A 19,670-nucleotide genomic window follows, 5' to 3' on the forward strand; every position below is an offset into this window, starting at 1 on the left:
CCTCCACTCTTTAGAAATGATCAGTCCATGGACCATATTTCAAGTAAACTGAAATTCTTGGACTAGTTGGCTAATCTAGCATGCATGCACTTCCTAACATTAAGTAGCCCAATATTGTTTCGTTAGATTATATAGATCTAACGTATAGTATTTGTTCCCTCTACTTGACTGTGGTCACATGCATGATGAAATTTTCCATAGCCTCTCCGGGCTCGAAATAAGTGGATAACTGTGACTTGCCAACAATTGTCTCCTTTAAAAAAAAAAGAAAAAGAAAAAGTATATCGGTAGTTGACCATGTCTCTTTTCTAAAATATGGATCAAGGACAAAACAAATGGATTCTCTATGAATGGCACTAATGCAGTTACTTATAGATCAAGATGCATAATTAATTAGATCACAACATTTTCATAATTAAAGGAAAAATACAAATTGTAATTGTTAATTCATTGCCAACTTCCCTGTAAGACAGCTTTTTCTTTGCCTACATATATGGTTGTTCTTGTTTTTATTGTTACATATTTTTCTAGCTATTTGAAGTACCACTCAATAATTACTTTGAGCTTGAACTTGTGTCTCTCTGAGATGATGAGAGGATGGCCTCAATGGCTTCTTTCACTTGAGAAATATCAGGAGCTTTCCCACCTTGAACGGGCCAAAATTCATCAGTTGCCAACACCTAAATCATCAAATCTCACACATATAAGCGTTGTAGTATATATTTGAAGGCATGCAATAGAAACATTAATTTACAAGGAAATTATATATTTGATGTCACACCTTGACTTGTAGTTGAAGAAATTTAACATAACTGATCGCTTTCTCTAACATGGTGACCAAATCAACCTACAAATATACAAAAATATAATATAAACTTGAAAACCCCAACTTTACAAGACATTATTTCATATGTTGAAGAAAAATACATAAGCTAGTTAAGAAATTAATCCACCTTGCAGCCATTGGGCACCAGTTCTTGCAATATCTGAAGCCGCTCGCTAATCCGCTCTCTTCGATTCTGAAAGACAGATATTCTTTTATTATTATAAATTCCATTTCATATAGTTTGCTTAAGTTGCACTCAACGAATCAAAACTACAACACAAACAAACCTTGGCTGCAATACTTTGGGGGTCCTTAGAGGGACTTGTTGATGACTTGGGTTTGGGCTTCTTAGTTGAACCAGTGCATTGCTTCTTTGAAGGTTGCATGCTCTCTCCCTGTCAACAAATTTCTTCTATATCAAGGCCATTATGTGTGGTGCACAATTGAAACTATACAAGTTACATGACAATGTTAACTTCCGTTTTAGCAAAAATCTACTGTTAATCTAGACGGCACATTTTAGCAACAATCAACTTGATATATTAAATAGTCGAGATAGACATTTATCCAACATAACATATGCTAAATTGTTCAATAAGAATTCGTATCGCACGACTAACCAAGTTAATTTTCGGAACAAATTAAGAGAAGAAAAAGGGGGGCTAACCGTAATGGGACGCTTGTGAAACCCCGCTTTTTGCTCGTCCGGTTCCTGGAAGCTATCAGATGCTTCAGAGTGTAACCATGCATAAGCCTCATGATCGCCATGATCTTCTTTTGAGGTATTGGGGATGGAGCTGCTGTAATTGCTAGCCGTCTGTAAACAACTAAAATCGCCCGAAAGACGTGGGTCACCGATGCCAGCCATCTGATTCCACTGGCTATAACTACCATGATACAAATCACTATCGCAGTAGTCTTTGCTGGTACTACTATTCAAGTAAATGCTTTGAGAACTCTGCTTGTTTTTATCAAAACTAAGCAAAGATTTACCACTGTTGTAGTACCCACTTTTGAAGTTAATGAGATGATCAGGTTGGTAATTAGATGTGGCTCTAAACACAAATCCATCAGAAAGATCTGAAACTTGAAGGGACTCATGAGTGCATGAGTCATGAGGAGTAGATATTCTAATGTCCTTGGCTAGTGCCATTTCTAGAGAGAGAGAGAGAGAGAGAGAGAGAGAGAGAGAGAGAGAGAGAGAGTAGAATGAGGCTAAAGTAAACTACTAAACTAGCTGATCAAGTAGTTAGCTAGCTAGGCACGCATATGCAGAATGACACGAAGAGTGGAAACCCTATTTGTAGGGATTCAAACTAAAAGGTAATATATATATCATTGGTTATGGGTCTGATTGAATTATCATTAATTAAATAAATAATTAAAATGTGTGACACTGGAAGTAGCTAGCTAGCAAAGTCTAATTAATTACATTGCTCATGGGAACAAGAAAAGTGTATAAATTAACTAATATTGTGGAGATTGAGATGTTTGTACGGTGTTCATCTTTGATTATAGGTGAAAGGTCACAAATTCTCGTCTTACAGATAACAATGACGTATTATATTTGTGTTGTGTTCGATACTTAGTTATGTGCTTGATTCATTATACTGCCTAACTTAAATCACTCCCTTGGAGTAGAATATCCTTCTCTCGTTAGAGTAGAATATCGTTCTATAAAGATAAAAGAACAACAACTAATATTGCTATAAATAATAATTAATTAATAATTTTGTATTGGGATTGTTAGCTGGCAGAAGTGAGGAATTAGATAGGGAGAAGATTAGAAGAAGATAATTTTTCTCCGAGGAAAAGCATGCAGCAGAAGGGTCGCCGGATCTTTCGCCATCCCACGTCGCTGAGATTCCTCCCAGAATTGAGAATTCATATATCACCGTTCCTCCGGAACCTGGACCACTTTAACGTAGCTTCCTACCAGCTTTCCCCTTCTCTCCCATCGGCACGTGGATTCCGGCGGTATTTTATTTGTTTTAATACAATTTTTTATATTCTATTTCTATTTCTATACATAATAATGCATTCGTTATATAAATATATGCTGGTCACTGAATTGGATACAGTTATTGCATGGCCATTTACATTAGGGTATTATCTGGTTTTTAGTTTTTCTTCTCCATTACGAAGCTCAAGTTCAACTTTAAACCCTTCGGTACGCCTAAAGCCAAATTGTCAGTCAATATTTCAAAGTAGGGTTAGCGCCCCACCACTAGTCACACTGATATTTTTCCAATTTAGTAAGTTCGGTAGAAGTTTGATTTCTATCATAAAATGTATCAGTGTAATTATAAATAAAAATGTATTTTTGTTGTTGTTGTTGTTGTCAAAAGAGCATCATTCATTAAACTATATAACATTGGGTAAAGCCAACCAACCAAATAAATAGATAACAAATTGGGAAGGCTAAACAGACCCAGTAGATAAAAAAAAGACAGTAAGCATAACCCTAATTCCTATCTTACAATGGCGGCAGAATGTTGTTGCCACCGCCATGAACGCCTTGCCAGCAGCCACCAAGGCAGCTGCAGTGGAGAAATTAACAAAGTGTTGACCAAGGCTTCGCAACGCAAAAGTTTCAAACTCGCAGCAGCAAAACAAATCCCAACCTAAGCTCAACATTAGAACCGCTACACTAAGGGAGAGCCACCAGATCCAAAACACCTTCACATAAATGAGATTGTTTAATATAATTAGTTGTAATTTATTTTAGGGATATTTTGGATGCGGTCCCTAATCCTTAACATTCTTTGATTAAAACCTTAATATTATTCAAAGTTTGATCAAGGTCCCTTGACTTTGTACACCTCATTATATTACTATTAATATTTATATTTTTATAGTTTTGACATTAATTATTTGATATTTTATGAGATTTATAATCCTATAAATTTAAAATCCCTCATTATAATACTATTAGAAACGGTTACAATAAAAAAATTCAAACATTTTAATTGAATAAATGGATAAAAAATATGTAAAAATAAGAAATAATAAATGGCAAAAGAATGTATCCATAGTGTTAAAAAAATTGGTACATTTTACAAAAAAATTGGTACATTTCACATATAACAAAGTGGTACATTAATAAAGAAGAATGGGTACATTAGAAATAAATTAGGGTACAAATAAAAGATTAAAATTTATGAATACAAATGAATTTTTAAAAATATAGTCGCTAAAAGAAATTAGTACATGGGTACAAAATAAAATAAAAAGAAAATACTACAAATTTAAAAAAAAAATGTTACAAATTAAAAGTGGGTACAAACTAAAAATATAAATATATGATACAAAGTTTAGGCATAAAACATAAATATACCATATGTAATTTTTCTATTATTGATTAAATATACAATGTCACGTGACAGTATATACATGGGTACAAACACAAATAAAACTTTAAAAAATATGGGCACAAAAAGGAACTAATATATGGGTACAAATTAAAAATGAAAAGAAAATTGGTACAAATTAAAAAATATTTGCAAATTAAAAATAGGTACAAACTAAAAATAAAATTATATGATGAAAAAATTTAGCCATAAATATAAATATACTAATTGTAACATTTTTAACATTAAAGGAATATATTTAAAAATAAAAATATTTTATTATTCAAATAATTAATGATGTTATTAATACCCAAGGACCTTGATCAAAAATTGAAAATGAATAGGATTTTAATCAATGGAGTAACAAAAAGAAGGATGTTAACCTAATTTTCCCTTTATTTTATCAAGTTTTTGTTAAAAAAATTGCATTCTTCAACAATTTCGATGTTTGGATATGTTGAGATGTGGTAACCAGAAGATACACTATATTTTCTTTCCTTTATGATCTGAGATAGCAAAATCACTAATGCATATTGGTTTCCCTACAATGTCAAACGTTTTGTATAAGAGAGTGAATTCGTCATGTCTTTGAGTCTTTTTCATCAATGACATGTTTTAGTTGTAAGTGAACTGCCCAACTGAAAGCCTGTATCCCACATCTTGATACAAGTTGAGACTAAATTAAACTAAGCATTCCCTCAAGTCAAATAACATGTAAAGAATATTTACATGCGCTGAACATTTGGCTGCCTGTCAAACAAAGTTGGCATCCTTTTGTATATATATGTTTTATAAACCCATTGAAGATCATGGTCCACATGCATATGTTGTGTCTTTGACAAAGACAATAGGGGGAGGAAAAGGGAAACCCTAAGCTGGCATCGGAAGAAGAGAAAATTCCTTGTCTCAAGGAGATTGTTTTGTTCCTTACCTTGAACCTCTCACTTTCTTTTTGGTCCGAATCAACATCTATTTATTACACAACAGATCATATCTCTCTCTATATATCCAATAATTAAGATCTATATTGAGGCTTATTTTCAGTTACGATACATGTACCTTTATATGTTATGTTATCTTTCTTTACCACTTGCACTGTTTTTTAGTGTCCCACTTTACCCTCTATACTATATTATCTCACTTTAACTTTTTCTTCCTCAATGTTTTACTTTACCCTATTTCGTCAAATAAGTTAAGAGAGTCGTTAATTACATTGAGGTGACAAGGACAATTTAATCTTTTCAACTACGTTGGTTGTGCGGTATGTGAGATGTTAGTGGAACCCATGGTTAATGGAGGTGGATTAAGCTCATGCTAGGGTTTCATTTCTGTAGATTAAGAGAAAAATATAAGAAGAGAAAGTTGAATTTCAACATTCACAAATCAATTTCAATGTTTTTGGATGTTTTTGCAACAATTATTAGGGAGAATCTCTGCATCTATTGCTATCCTCTTCTTTAATTTTCTTAACATTGAGAAACCAAACCTTGGTTTGAGTTTTCTTCCACATCTTTGCATTCATGGGTCTTACTAATATAGTTGAAAAGACTACATTGTCCATGCTATGTTGGCACAATTAACGGCTCTTTTTCACTTATTTGATGAAAGAGGGTAAAGTGAGACATTGAAAAAGAGTGCAGGTGTTAAAGTGAGACAACATAGAGTCTAGGTAGTAAAGTGGAATATAGAGAGAGTGTGTAAGTGATAAAGTGAGTCAATATAGAGTACGTAGAGACTAAAGTGAAATTTAGTGAAGAGTACTAGAAAAATAAGCCTTATTTTAATGCCCTTTCCCTTAAGTCCTTGATGGTTCATAATCCTAATTCCATAACCTCTAAGAAGACTATTTATTGATTCCATCTGGCAGTTTTAAGTTTCTAATCATTCTTTAATTATATGTTTAGCACAGGTCAGAGCTGGTAAAGATTGAATTTGTCCCCTCTATCTTATATTATCTCTATTATATAGGTTGATAGGAAATAATATTCATTAGATAAATTTTAACGGTACATTAAAGACGTTGACAAGTAAAAAATATTACATATAAAAGTAATAATCTCAAAAGTAAAACTTAAGGAGGAACAAAACCACATAAGTGTAATAGCAACTCCAGTGGACAGGGGACCTCTTTAACCTAATCCCTTCCCTTCCTTGCTCCAGCCCACGTGGGCGATTGTGCTAAGGAAGGGTCCGTGTGAGAAGGGATGCACAAGTCCAAGGCCTGAGTGCTTGAGGGCTCTCTAATGCAAGGCTAACATTAGGATGACATCAGCCATGTTATAAAAAAATTTGCGTCAAGCGCGTACACCGTACGCGCTCGTAGGGGTGCATCACAAACTAGATTTCAGTCGGTGGGGCCCGCGGTTTGAATTCAGATATGTTACTGTTTTGGATGCCACGTGGCACCCTCAAGGCCGTTGGATTTCAACGGATTTTTTTGGACCATTGGATTTCCAACGGTAAAAAAAAAATTCAAACCTCCCCCAACGGCTGGATGACGTGGCACAATCTCAGCTATTGGATTCCAGATCAACGGTCCACGTTATTCGCCTTTAAAAAAATTTTAAATAAAGAAAAAAGGAAAAAAAATTTGATTTGTTACCGTTGTGCCACGTGGCACAATCTAAAGGGTTGGATTTCAAATTTTCTTTAATCCAACGGTAAAAATTAATTAAGTTAATAAAAATTTAATAAAAAATGTAAAAAATTAATAAAAATCTGAAAAAATTAAAAAAAAAAGATTTTATTTTTCTATAAATACCTTATCATTATCTTCCACCTTACACCACAATTTCATATTTTCTCAAATACTTTCAACCATATTCTAATCTTTCTCTCAAAGTTTCTATATACTTTTGTTTCCATCCTTTATTATTCCTCCTTATAACTCACCATCCATTCTAAGAAATCACACACCAAAATCAAAATATCTATCCTTATTCATAGTATATGCTTCCTTCTTACAATGTCTTCTCCAAGGATGTTGTGGGAAATCGATGAGCAAGAGAAATAATTGTTTAAGCAAGGGGAAGAAATGTTCAATCTCCAGGGGGCGAAAATGAAATAGAAGAGGATGAGGATGAGGAGCGTAGAAGGAGAGATGACGAAGCAAGAAGCCAAAGAGCCTCACATTCCCGTCGAGTCATCCAAGATGTGGCTGAGATCTTTAGGCCCAGCCGTTCCGCAAACATTGATAGAAGCAGGCAACGACGAGGTAAGATCTCTTGGACGATTATTTTGTCCGTAACAGTGCATTCCCTGATACGTACTTTAGACGTCGTTTTAGAATGGAACGACATTTGTTCAACAAAATCATGATTGCTATTTGCAACCATGATTCTTACTTTGTGCAAAAGAAAGATGCCTTTGGTGTCATGGGTCTCCTTCCTGAGCAAAAAATTATTGCTGCCTTGCGGATGCTTGCATATGGAGCATCTGTAATCCAAGTGGATGAGAAATTGAGGATGGGTAAATAAACCATTCTTGAGTCCTTGATGAGGTTTTGCTCCGCAATCGAATCTATCTACACCAAAGAGTACCTTTGGAGACCTATGACAATGGACTTGCAAAGGCTTCTGAAGAAGGGTGAGATGGGAGGTTTTCCTGACATGATTGGAAGCATCGACTGTATGCACTGGACCTAGAAAAACTGTCCAAGTGCATGGCAAGGAACTTATGGGGACAAAAAAGGAGCAGAAAGTATCATTTTGGAGGCGGTGACATCATTTGATACATGGATTTGGCAAGCTTTTTTCGGTGTTCCGGGAGCTAAAAATGACCTCAATGTCCTTGCCCAATCCCCAATGTTCAACGATTTCCTGCAAGGAAATGCACCAAAAGTCACATATTAGGTCAATGGACATAAGTACCACGGAGCATACTACCTAGCAGACGACATTTACCCACGGTGGACATCATTTGTCAAAACAGTGCCACGTCCTGCAAGTGAAAAGGAAAAACACTTTGCAAGCTGTCAAGAGGGGTGAAGGAAGGATGTGGAGCGTTGTTTTGATATCCTCCAAGCTCATTGGGTGATTGTCAGGGGTGCTGCCAGATTGTTTGATTTAGAGTCACTACAATCCATCATGATGACGTGTATCATTCTTCACAACATAATTGTGGAAGATGAGTATGATTATGATGTCATTGATGAATATGAGCCAGACACGATGAACAATTCCAAAACACAAATATATTGTGCTCATGACACCACTGAAGAACCGGTGCAACACGAGCCATTAGAAAGGGATGGATGTTACAATGAAAGGCTCATTCAACGATATACTTCACTTCAATCCTCATACTATCACAAAGCCCGACAAATTGACTTGATAGAGCACTAGTGGGAATTGAAACAAGCTCAAAAAACTTAAGTTCATTTAGTGTGTTTTTTTTATTTGGTGTATTTATGTAAATTTAGCGAAGTCTATCGAAATCTATCACAAAAAATTATCCTTTCAGATAATGACATGTGGCACAACGAGACGGATTAAAAATCCTATCCGAAATTACAAATAAAATTATTTTTTATTATTTTATAAAATAAAAAATACTAATATTTTATTGTCTATTGTCATAACTATTCAGTTCAGGGATGAAGATGCAAAAAGCAATTATTGTTTATTAAGGGCATTTACTAGTCATTGGAGGGGATTCAATTGGCAGTTGCCTTGGGGGGGCCTTCCTACACTAGAAGTGCTCTAAGTATTGCTCACTTCACCAAATTAAAGCATAATCCTAAACCAAACTCATGCAACCCAAAATACTCGAAACCGTAAATTAGTGTCCAAAAATCCACATATTGGTTCTTCCTTACTTGTTTCATCAGTGTCTCCTCCTATACCAGTTCCAAATAACAATAATGTTTTGGTTCTTCTGATCAATCAAGTCTTTCATCTAGTACTAAGTCATTCAATCAAGAGGGAAAAGAAACCCATACCGAGTTGATTTTTAGCTGTTGTGTAATTAGTGTTAACTAGCTTTCGTTTGTTCAGCAGCAAATTCATTTGGGTATAAACAATTTCCAGTTCGAATGATTTTTTTTAAAAAAGAATCTTCAAATAAAGATTAAGAAATTAAACAGTTTTTATTATTAATTTTCTACAGAGTAGATACCTTATTCGTAAAATATGAGATATGCAAATTCTCCACATAGATGGAAGTTTATCCTTCCATTAAGTTCTAAGAGTATTTGGTATTGCTAGTTTTTCCTCTTGGAATTATCTTTTAAAAGGTACATTCTTATACATTCTATCGGTAGACTTGTGTAAAGATTATATATGATATTTCAGTTTTCATCACGTGATAAATTCTTGGTCGTATACCCACTACCAGAATTTGGGTAGAACACTCGACAAAAAAAAGTTTTGTTTAACAAAACCTTTCTTGTACATCTATCCTTGATCATTTAAACGGTTATTTCTGATTTCACAAAACAAAGAAACTAGCTAGCCAGCAGCTAGGGAGTTTCTTGACCTCACCAGAAGTAAAGAATAATTTAAAACTTCCACGCAATAGTCTGATTTTATCTTTATTCTGTTTTATTAAGCTAGTTGCTTGAATCCACGCCCATCCCTCTCACCCCAAAAGAACAGAAAAGAGATGGATTAGGTTAGTTCGGATAAAAGGAGTTGCAGCCTTGCATCCAAAAGAACTTCTTACGCCAAGCAATCTTCTGAGAAATGAGGAAAACTTCCGTTAACATTGTATCATTTATGATAGAGGTCATGCTATACAAGAAATTGGAAAGATAAAAAACATTTGAAAAACCCAAGAAATTTGATGTCATCACCCTATGTATAACGTCATTCTATATTACAAAACCTAAAACATTATATATATGAGGATCAGGAACACAATGTTAACGGAACCATCAATATTTCAATCCAGAACTATCAAGACATTCATTTCTAGTGAAGAAAATGAAAGAATAAGAAACAATAAAATCCCAACCATTTAATCCAGCAGTCATATGATTTTGGATTATGATGATTTTTTGTCGAGATGATATTTGAGGAGAAACCTAAAAAATAAACAGTTGGGTCGTAGAGTACATTTTTTAGTATATGTTCTAAAATCTTACGAAGTGATTCGGATACTATATACTAAAATGCGACCAGATTTTAGTATATGTTGTGTCGGAATCACTTTTTTTCTGGTTCAAAGTATGGGCATGCAAAGCAATGAAACGCTTTTTTTCTGGTTCCCTTTATTCACTCGAGGTTAACAAAAAAGAGCTGACCGTTTGAAATGAATATTTGCATGAAGGCTACACTTATAAATCTCCACTATATATATAAGGACAGAGCTAGGGTACACCACCTCATTACCTCCAATCCAAAACCCACTCTCTCTGCCATCTATCCATCACACTATAAATTTACAAATGGCACCAATGTTGAAGTTCAATGTGCAAGTCAGCAAATCAGAGCTAATTCAACCTCAAAAACCAACCCCTAGAGAATTCAAATATTTATCCAACATTGATGACCAAAAAGGCCTAAGAAACCACATACCATTCGTCCATTTCTATCCCCCAAGCTTAGCCTCGTCATCCAAAGATCCAGTTGTGATGATCAAACAGGCCTTGGCCAAGGCCCTCGTTTACTACTATCCGGTGGCCGGGAGGCTCCGGTGTGCCGATAAGGGTAAGCTTGTTGTGGACTGTTGTGGTGAGGGAGTGGTGTTTCGTGAAGGCGATGCCAATGTCAAACTAGCACAACTGCATCAAGTTGAAGGTGGACCGAAACCACCATTTCCACAATGGGAATGTTTTCTTGTGGATGATTTATGGGGTAGCGTCCTCATCACCGATTCACCTTTGCTTCGCATGCAGGTTTGTGACGATGGCTATTTAAGTTATTACATAATCCTCGTCATGAAATAGCTCCATGTCGGGAATGTCTTTCCCTTTCGATTTTCGTCAATCGACGATAGAAAGGTCAAAATGAAAACACACATTGTTCATACACGTTGTATTTTAACTGGAATGTTCTACTACTTAGTACTATCACGCGGTCATGCATATATATATATATATATATATATATATATATGTAATAGTTCATCTGATTCAAACTTTGAAGAAACGTGAGGCTCACCCCTCACGTATATAAATGGGTTTCATATCTATTAGAGATGTGATTCACATGTTTACTGATTATATATATGTATGCTTACCGATACACTATGAGGGAAGGGTTAGACGTATACATTGGACTCTTTCCTGTCTAGCCACCCCGAACCCCCTTGCCTAGGGGGAACGGGTGGAGTTGGCTCCACAACTTTTGGATTGTATATCTATACAAACTAGAAAAGTTAATTAGTTTGTCTTGTTTGTTTTTGCTCTATTGAAAATCCTTTTTTGTTAAAAGAAAAAGGATGTGCACATAATTTTTCTTCCCTCCATTGATGTGTAAATTTCATGTCACTTGGCAGGTCACAAGGCTTGCATGCGGAGGGTTTGTGTTAGCATACACATTCAACCACTGCATCTGTGATGCCTATGGCGCTTACCTCTTCATGACAGCCGTTTCAGAATTCTGCTTGAATCCAACTCGAACTGCTCCATCGTCGTTACCATCTTGGGGAAGAGAAACTCTCAACCCCAGGTCACCTCCCACCATCTCCTACCCCCACCATGAGTATGACATAACTAGTAGTACTAATCATGATCCTACCATTTCTTACGCAGAAAGCGACTTCAAATCTCTTGCGCAAACATCACTGTTCCTCTCTCAGGCTGACATATCATCTCTCAAAAACCAAATTAGTCCCAGATGTCCCTCCTTTGATGCAATCGCGGGGTGTTTATGGAGGGTGAGGACTCGAACCCTAATGAGCCCTCAATCCACTACAAGGCTTCTCTTCCCTATTGATACCCGTTTTCGATCCAAGCCATCCCTTCCCAACGGCTATTACGGATGCGCTGTCGTGTTCCCATGCGCAATTGCAAAGGCAGCCGAACTAGTCAACAGTCCGCTATTTTATGCTTCAAACTTGATCTCACAAGCGAAGAAGAGCGTCGTTGGGGAGGAGTATAGAGCTTCGGTTTTGGATTTCATTGAGATGAATGGGCGTAGAGGGTTTTGTTCGGAAGGGACGTTTGTGGTTTCGGACATGACCCGATTGCGGTTTGTTGATATGGATTTTGGTTGGGGGAAAGGTGTGTATGGTGGACCAGCAAGAGCTGGAACTGGGGTTGTACCTGGAATGGTGACTTCAGTTATTGCGCACAAAAATGAAGAGGGTGTTGAAGGAGTGTTGGTTCTGGTTTCACTACCTGTGGAGTCATTGGACAAGTTCCATGAAGAGGTAAGGAAAGAGATTGACAGGGGTATTTCTTCTGCCATACACATTTCTGCATTGTAGGGGACAAATTAGATTCCCATATTATTATCCTCATCTCTGAAATACAAGATCAAGTTCCAAAAACTACACTTGATACTTGATGTAGCTTGATTTTTCGAAATAACGATATTCCGCTTGATTTATTATTCTGCCCAATGTGATTATGCTCATGTTTAGGACTACACAATTTCTGAATCCGAATATATTGAGATGAAAATTGTAATATAATTAAAGATTCCGATAATTCCCAACTCCGATTCAAAAAAATTTGAAGTGTTCCCAACTTATTCCGATAAAAAACTTCAGAAAATATTCTGATTTTTAGTGTTTTTTTTTTTTTGAGATTTTTTTTTTATAGTTATCTACTCAAAATACGTACTTTATAATCAAATTTTGTATTTTATTGTTAGTTTCAGTTACATTTTGTTCATTGTTTTTATATTAAACATACACTTATATTAAATAGGGTAAGCATTCTACCATACTACAAAATTAATTGAATATTAAAAAAAAACAATAAATTGCATGTACAAAAAAATTATAGAATATTCAAAAAATCATAAAATATATGAATGTTCGAAATATATTTCAAAATCTTTGAGATTACTCCAATTTTAAAATTTCCAAACATATCGAAAATTTTGAATTTAAAAATAGTGATCCTATCCTTCCGATAAACACCCCTACTCACATCTAGCCAATGGACCAAGGACATGATATGAATATGAATTTGAAGGAAAATGAAGAGCAAAAGTTACTGTTTACAACTAGCCAATGGGCTCCTATAGCTTGGATGGAGCGCCTGCTTAGCAAGCGAAGGTCTTGAGTTTAACTCTCAACGAGAGCATTATTTATAACCATCATCCCCACCTTTGAATGTTTGCTTCCTTTGATTCATGCAATCCAAAACCTTGAAACAAAGAAAGCGTGCATACGCAACAAATGAGTGCGGAAAACACTTCCCGTTACTAAAAGCTTTTCATCAATAAGGGAACTACTTTTTGCTTTTGGTGGCCATATTGCCAAACAAAACTTTGCAATTGGTATTTTGTCCTTTAGCAAATTTAGGATCAAAAGTCAATTCCAATCAAAGCAAAAAAAGTCAGACGTCGATAAAAATGTAGGGCAAATTTTCTATCATACAAAGCAGAAGTGCAACATAAATCTGAGTCAAAACATTTCCGATTTCCAAGCAAGCAACCGCGATGTCTTATCTTACAGATGCAATCTAAACGTACAACATAATCTAAATACATAAGAGCTTGACCTACACCTTGCAATAGATACCGTGCGGTTATGGTATTCACTGCGAAGCTGCACAAGATGCTGGTTGATTCAAGTTCAAGGTACCAGCTGGCAACCTGCAATTTTCAGGATACACTTATTAAGCTAGCGAATACAGATTACCATGGAACAATTAAACACGGAGCTTCAGCAAGAGTTGATGCAATGATGACGGTTTGAAGTTGGATTGAAGTATTTTAAAATGAAATTCAAACATAACTTCAAAGGAATTCATAGTACACATATATTTACCCTCCCCTCACCTGGAAACCGAGAAGATATACTACAGCGTCATAAACAAGTTTTTATTTTCTATTTGAAATCAAGTTGAAGATTGAGAACCTTTTTGTAGATGATTGTTATACTAAAGGAAACCCATTGCTACTGCCTGCCCTCTATAAGAATCCAAGAGCGGAACAAGATTTGAAAGAATTTATCCCTGCTCAATCATGTACATCTTTTGGTTGATTAATTTTCCGTAGGCACACACCAATTTTAAGAAAATGTAAAGGCATAATACCTTCTCCAAACAACAAAACAATCTAGCAGGCATATTAGCTTATGAATACTCAGCAAGGCAAATAAAGCAAAAGACAAGCTCTGTTTTTTAAGTTACTCTCCTGATAAGTTATGACACCAGATTTTCGTTTCTAGAAAATTTTACCAACTCATTCTGCATTTGTACAAAAGGGAAATTGCTGAGCAATTATGGGTTCGGGAGGGAAGGAAGGTGGGGAGGGGTAAACATGGTACCATGGGAAACCAAAGCAAAGAAAAACATTACATGATACACAAAATTCTTCAAATTGGAAAGCAACATATGCATCCATGTATTTAAATCTTTATAGTGAATGAAAGCACAAGTCAAAATACATAAAAGAAATGGGAAATAAAAGATAATAACAATAAGCTATAACTTACTGATTATCATTCTGCAAGTTTGTTTCAGACTTCTTGTTCTTCCGCCGCTTTTTGGAAGCTGGAAGAACAGCCCAAAAAGTTGGAGCAGGGCCCAAGGAAGTGGGAGCAGGAGCCAAGGAAGTTGAGGCAGGGGCCAAGGAAGCTGAGGCAGGGGCCAAGGAAGCTGAGGCAGGGGCCAAGGAAGTTGAGGCAGGGGCCAAGGAAGTTGGGGTTGTGGCCAAGGAAGTTGAAACAACAACTAGGGGCTGCTTACAAGCTGGAGGAACAAAAGCTATGGGAAGCTGGGGGGGTGCTTGAGAAGCTGGTTCCTCTTGCTTCCGTTTGATAAATTCATGGCGTGGCGGATGCATTCCCAAAGATGCCTCAGGTGCAACGACTACTGGAGTGTCAGTTGAGATCACATAACCTTGTCCTGTGTTTACTGCTGAAGTTGCAAGACTGGCATGTGAAGAGTCTGGCTCCTTGCTCTTATGTGCAAGTTTGTATTTAGACCTAAGGATCTCCGACATAATGGGTGCTGATTCAGAATCACCTGAATTTATCTTCAATTAGTCAGCCACACGAAAATAAGTGCATGCACCACATTAACTCACAACATGTAATTTTAGTTTCCTTGGAAACACATGTAAAATTAAATAAAAAAAACAGTACCTAGAAGTGATTGAATAACAACACGAGCTGCTAACTGTTCAGCCTCTTTCTTGCTTTTTCCAACATCCCCAGTATAGGACACACCGTTGACAACCAAAGAAGATACAAAGAAAGGAACCTTCGCATTTCCCTGAAATGTCTGGTAAGTAGGTGGTTCTATTTTCCTTTTCATATTATATTCATTCAGGATACTCTTGCAAAACACCAGATCCTGGAAAATAACCAGAGGAATATAGTAAAATTTAGTATCTTCCATTCTTTTATATATTGCATTAGTAAATGCAAAGTGTAAACAAGTAAGCATAAATTTCATTTAGATAGTGATGATGCCCCAAAAAAGAGTTGCAAGCTAATTTGACAAAACAAGTTTTTGAACAATTCAGAGTATGTTAAAACAAAAATTTTGTACCCAAACTGAAACTCTGAGCATAGAAAACCAAACCTCGTGAACAGGAGGAATAGTAGGAACTTCATCCTTTATCTTCTCTGTTATACTGATCATGGCCAGTCTAGCAGCATCTTGCTCAGCAGCTTTTCGACTAGCAAATGTGTTGGATGAAGCATAGCAAACTCCATCCACCAACACAGACGACCTAAAAGTTGATGGTGCATGTCGATTTCCTTCATTGACAGTCTGATAAACCGGAAGCGGGAGGCCTGCTCCCTGGGCATATTCTTGCAGTCGATTTTTGTGCGTCAAGTGATCTGGTAGGCCTACACGAACTCAAATGTATAAGAACTTCCAAAGATCCAATCTTTTGCAAGTTAACAGAAAACAATTTCAGCATGTGAAATTTAAAGAATTTTCTTTATGCACGTTCAAAGGCAATATAAACGAAGTGATATCGTAACAATAATTACTTGAAACAAGGCTTCATATTTATTTTTTTCATTCTTTGAGTGATTTCAACAATGTCGTTGTGCATGTTAAAACCCTAAATTTCCTAGTAATTTTTTATCGAAAGATCTTCAAAATTGCAATTCTACGAGTCACTAAACCCTAATTACAGATTACGCATTCAATCAAACCACCCTTGATTTCGCTTATCTCCTCCAATTGCATCAAAGCATACTTCCAATTCAATCGATCAGGAAACTCACATGTATTATAAAGATAAATTAAGTTCTTAGTTATCATCAAAGCATAATTCAGTTGCAAGCCGTACTCCTCTCCTTCGAAGATTAGTTTTAACAGCTAGAAAATTGTTACAGCATCTCCATACAAAATGTCCAAAGCTTATTAGGCCTCTCCAATTTCAAGATCATCGGCCACAACTTATTCTTTTCACCCTTTCTACTCGATTCCTTCCAAGCTCACCATAACGCTCCAACTCTTGCGCCACCTTACACCCAGACTTGACAGTTAAGAGCTCGTGCTTAGTATAATGCCAGAACACTTTACCCGCACACCCCAAGCAATGTAACGGCATGCTCAAGATAGTTTTTGCCTCATCTCTAGTAAAACACATCTCAATCAAACGCGATGCCAACATCTCGTCTCATGATTAATTAATAACTCCCTCCACACGGTGCAGCCATATCGCCGCGAACAGATACAGAACGAAAGGCTCGAGGTATATGAAATTGAAAACACAATTTTCCTCAGTGAATAACAAATGTAGTTTGTTCTCCAAAACCAGACATAAAAACAGTAGCACGAAATCATGTGAATGCTTTTTGGCATTTCGTTCTTTCAACTGAAAATAATGATGATAATAATAATAATAATAATAATAATTTCTATTATTTTCAGGTGGAACAGACAGAGATAAAGTAGTAGAAAGATGAAAATGCAAGAGGTAGGAGTTACTCTTAGAAGAAGAAGCTGATGCAGAAGCAGAAGAAGCTGATGGAGAAGCAGAGGAAGCCGGATGCTGAGCCGGAACTTGGTCCTGGACCGGAGCTGGGTTGAGAAATTGGTGATGAACCGGTGTCGGATTTTGTGGCGGAGGTTGGTTCGAGAGCTGCAATTGGAGCTGAGAGAGATTGGAATCGGAAGCCTCCATTTCCACAGATCTAAGAGAAATCCAGGTAGCTTCTAGGGTTTCTGAAGCGTTTATTCAGGTTTGTTGGTTGTGCGGCTCTTTATTTATTTCTGTGGAGGTTGGTTGGGAAAGTTGTTATATCCAGGTCTGGTTTAATGGATGTGACGAGTCATGAGTGAAGAGTGATGCGTGAAAAATTAAAAACTTGATATAGTACAATTTTGTGGATTGAGATTCTCTCCATATCTCAAGTTTTTAATCTACCGGACTCATCAATTTGGATCATTCAATTTAGATTTTGGAATCCTTATTAGCTTATCTATTGGTCCACTTTACATATAATTTATGGCTAAATAGCCAAAATGATCCCTAAGATTTACATAACCCATCACTTTGATCTCTAACATTTCAAATTGATAAAAGTGGTCACTGAGATTGTCCACCGTCCATCATTTTGGTCATTCTATTAAAAACTCCGTTAAGTGTTCCAGAGCTCGTAGCCGGAAGTTTGGACAATTTTCAAAGCTTCGTAACTCAATCGTTTCTTAACCAAATTCAACCCATAATATATCAAAATAAAGATAGGAAAGTGTAGAATAAGATTATACCTATTTGAAAGACCAATGGCTACCGGAGATAGCCGGAAAATAGCCTCAAAGTTGACTGTTCCGAAGGAAAACTGAAAAACTAGGTAAATTTTAAACGTTCATAACTTCTTCAATACTCAACGAAATCAAGTGATTCAAAAACAAAAATCATACTTCTCGACGAGCCGAAGAGAATGGTACCTTTTTTGACGACTAACTTGCTGTGGTTTGGCCGGAAAATGGCTCGAAAGTGGTTGTCTTGGTCTTGAGTTAGCCACTTTTGAGCCGTTTTCGGCCAAACCATGACACTTTTGCTGTAAAAAAAAGTGCCATTCTCTTCGTCTCGTCGAGAAGTATGATTTTTATTTTTGAATTACTTGATTTCGTTGATTATTGAAGAAGTTATGAACGTTTAAAGTTTACCCAGTTTCCGGCGAGTTTTCTAGTTTTCCCTTGGACTAGTCAACTTTAAGGAATTTTTCCCGCCATCTCTGACAGCCATTAAGCTTCCAAAAGGTATAATCTTATTCTACACTTTCCTATCTTTATTTTAATATATTATGGGTCCAATTTAGTTAAGAAACGATTAAGTTACGAAGCTTTGAAAATTGCCCAAACTTCCGGCCAAGAGCTCCGGGACACTTAACGGAGTTTTTAACAGAATTACCAAAATGATGGATGGTGGACAATCTCAGGGACAACTTTTATCGATTTGAAATGTTAGGGACCAAAGTGATGAGTTATGCAAATCTCAAGGACCATTTTGGCTATTTAGCCTATAATTTGTTTTTCGAAAAGTCCTCATGGGTCATAGGCAATCCAATCTCCGAAAGTAAATAGCAAATGCCTTTAGTGAACTGCTCAAGCGTCTTTTCACCCTTGGACTGAATAGCCCATACTACTGACATTAGAATATTATTATTTTTTCTATAAAATAATATAAAAGGTCATTTTATTTTTAATAATGTCGGATAATAACATATTGGTTGAAAGTATTTAAAAATATTGAAATGTGATGTAAGGTGGAAGAATATGGTTAGATATTTAAAAAAAATTTATATATATATATATATATATAATTGTATATTCGTATATTTTAAATTATTTTTTATAAATGTTTTGCATTTTTAATTATTTTTTTATCTTTTTTAATTGTGGGTGACGTCATTATGATGTCACACCACCTAGGCAATTCGGCCCTGGTGGGGATGTCAGGCTTTCCTGGAGCCAAGTGGATTGATGTGAGCTGGAGGTTTTAAAAAAATCAAAATCCAGTTCCATAAATCAAAACCTAGTTCAAATTTAAAACCTAGCTCAAAATCAAAACTTAAATCAACATCAGCAACCAAAGTTGTTGCCCCTAACGGAGAACAAGCATCGACGACCCCAAGCTATTGTCGTCCCAATCCAGCCAATGTCTTCGTCACTGTCGTGGGCACCGACGTTCTTGGCCTCCCATATTCCTTCAAGGTCAGTGAGTGCCTCATTCACCGCTGGGTTCATAAAGATCTAATCTTTTGTGGGTTTGGGTTTCAACGGAGATCATCGGCGATGCAGGTCCATCGTCAATCGTGCGTAGCAGAGGTCAAGGTCGAAGTAAAGCAGACAAGTTCATCGAAGTGAAGCACGGTCTTAACCAGTCCCATGCTTTTCTATCGATCTCACTAAGGCCTTCTAGTGAAGGTTTTAGTCAAGGCGAGTTCTCATTAGTCCTGCC

At 36.3% G+C, this 19,670-nt stretch overlaps 3 protein-coding genes across 3 annotated transcripts; 1 reads left to right on the top strand and 2 right to left on the bottom strand.

The window, feature by feature from the left end:
• Nucleotides 1-340: 340 nt before the first annotated feature.
• Nucleotides 341-2,102, bottom strand: LOC103444179 (putative transcription factor bHLH086). Its single transcript, XM_008383099.4, has 5 exons — nucleotides 1,494-2,102; nucleotides 1,114-1,221; nucleotides 954-1,019; nucleotides 782-847; nucleotides 341-680 (listed from the first exon to the last, which is right to left on the bottom strand). Exons 1-5 carry the CDS (start codon nucleotides 1,977-1,979, stop codon nucleotides 555-557), a joined length of 852 nt encoding a protein of 283 aa, XP_008381321.3. The 5' UTR covers nucleotides 1,980-2,102; the 3' UTR covers nucleotides 341-554.
• Nucleotides 2,103-10,518: 8,416 nt separating this feature from the next.
• LOC103411816 (benzyl alcohol O-benzoyltransferase-like) lies at nucleotides 10,519-12,668 on the top strand. Its single transcript, XM_070804528.1, has 2 exons — nucleotides 10,519-11,011; nucleotides 11,599-12,668. The coding sequence occupies exons 1-2, from the start codon at nucleotides 10,562-10,564 to the stop codon at nucleotides 12,544-12,546; spliced, it is 1,398 nt and encodes a 465-aa protein (XP_070660629.1). The 5' UTR covers nucleotides 10,519-10,561; the 3' UTR covers nucleotides 12,547-12,668.
• Nucleotides 12,669-13,691: 1,023 nt separating this feature from the next.
• Nucleotides 13,692-17,633, bottom strand: LOC103411750 (double-stranded RNA-binding protein 1-like). The gene is made up of 5 exons (XM_008350376.4): nucleotides 17,192-17,633; nucleotides 15,824-16,095; nucleotides 15,382-15,592; nucleotides 14,731-15,262; nucleotides 13,692-13,886 (listed from the first exon to the last, which is right to left on the bottom strand). The coding sequence occupies exons 1-5, from the start codon at nucleotides 17,385-17,387 to the stop codon at nucleotides 13,829-13,831; spliced, it is 1,269 nt and encodes a 422-aa protein (XP_008348598.3). The 5' UTR covers nucleotides 17,388-17,633; the 3' UTR covers nucleotides 13,692-13,828.
• Between the last annotated feature and the right edge of the window lie 2,037 nt (nucleotides 17,634-19,670).

Source organism: Malus domestica, chromosome 09 (assembly GCF_042453785.1).
Source record: "Malus domestica chromosome 09, GDT2T_hap1".
NCBI lineage: Eukaryota > Viridiplantae > Streptophyta > Magnoliopsida > Rosales > Rosaceae > Malus > Malus domestica.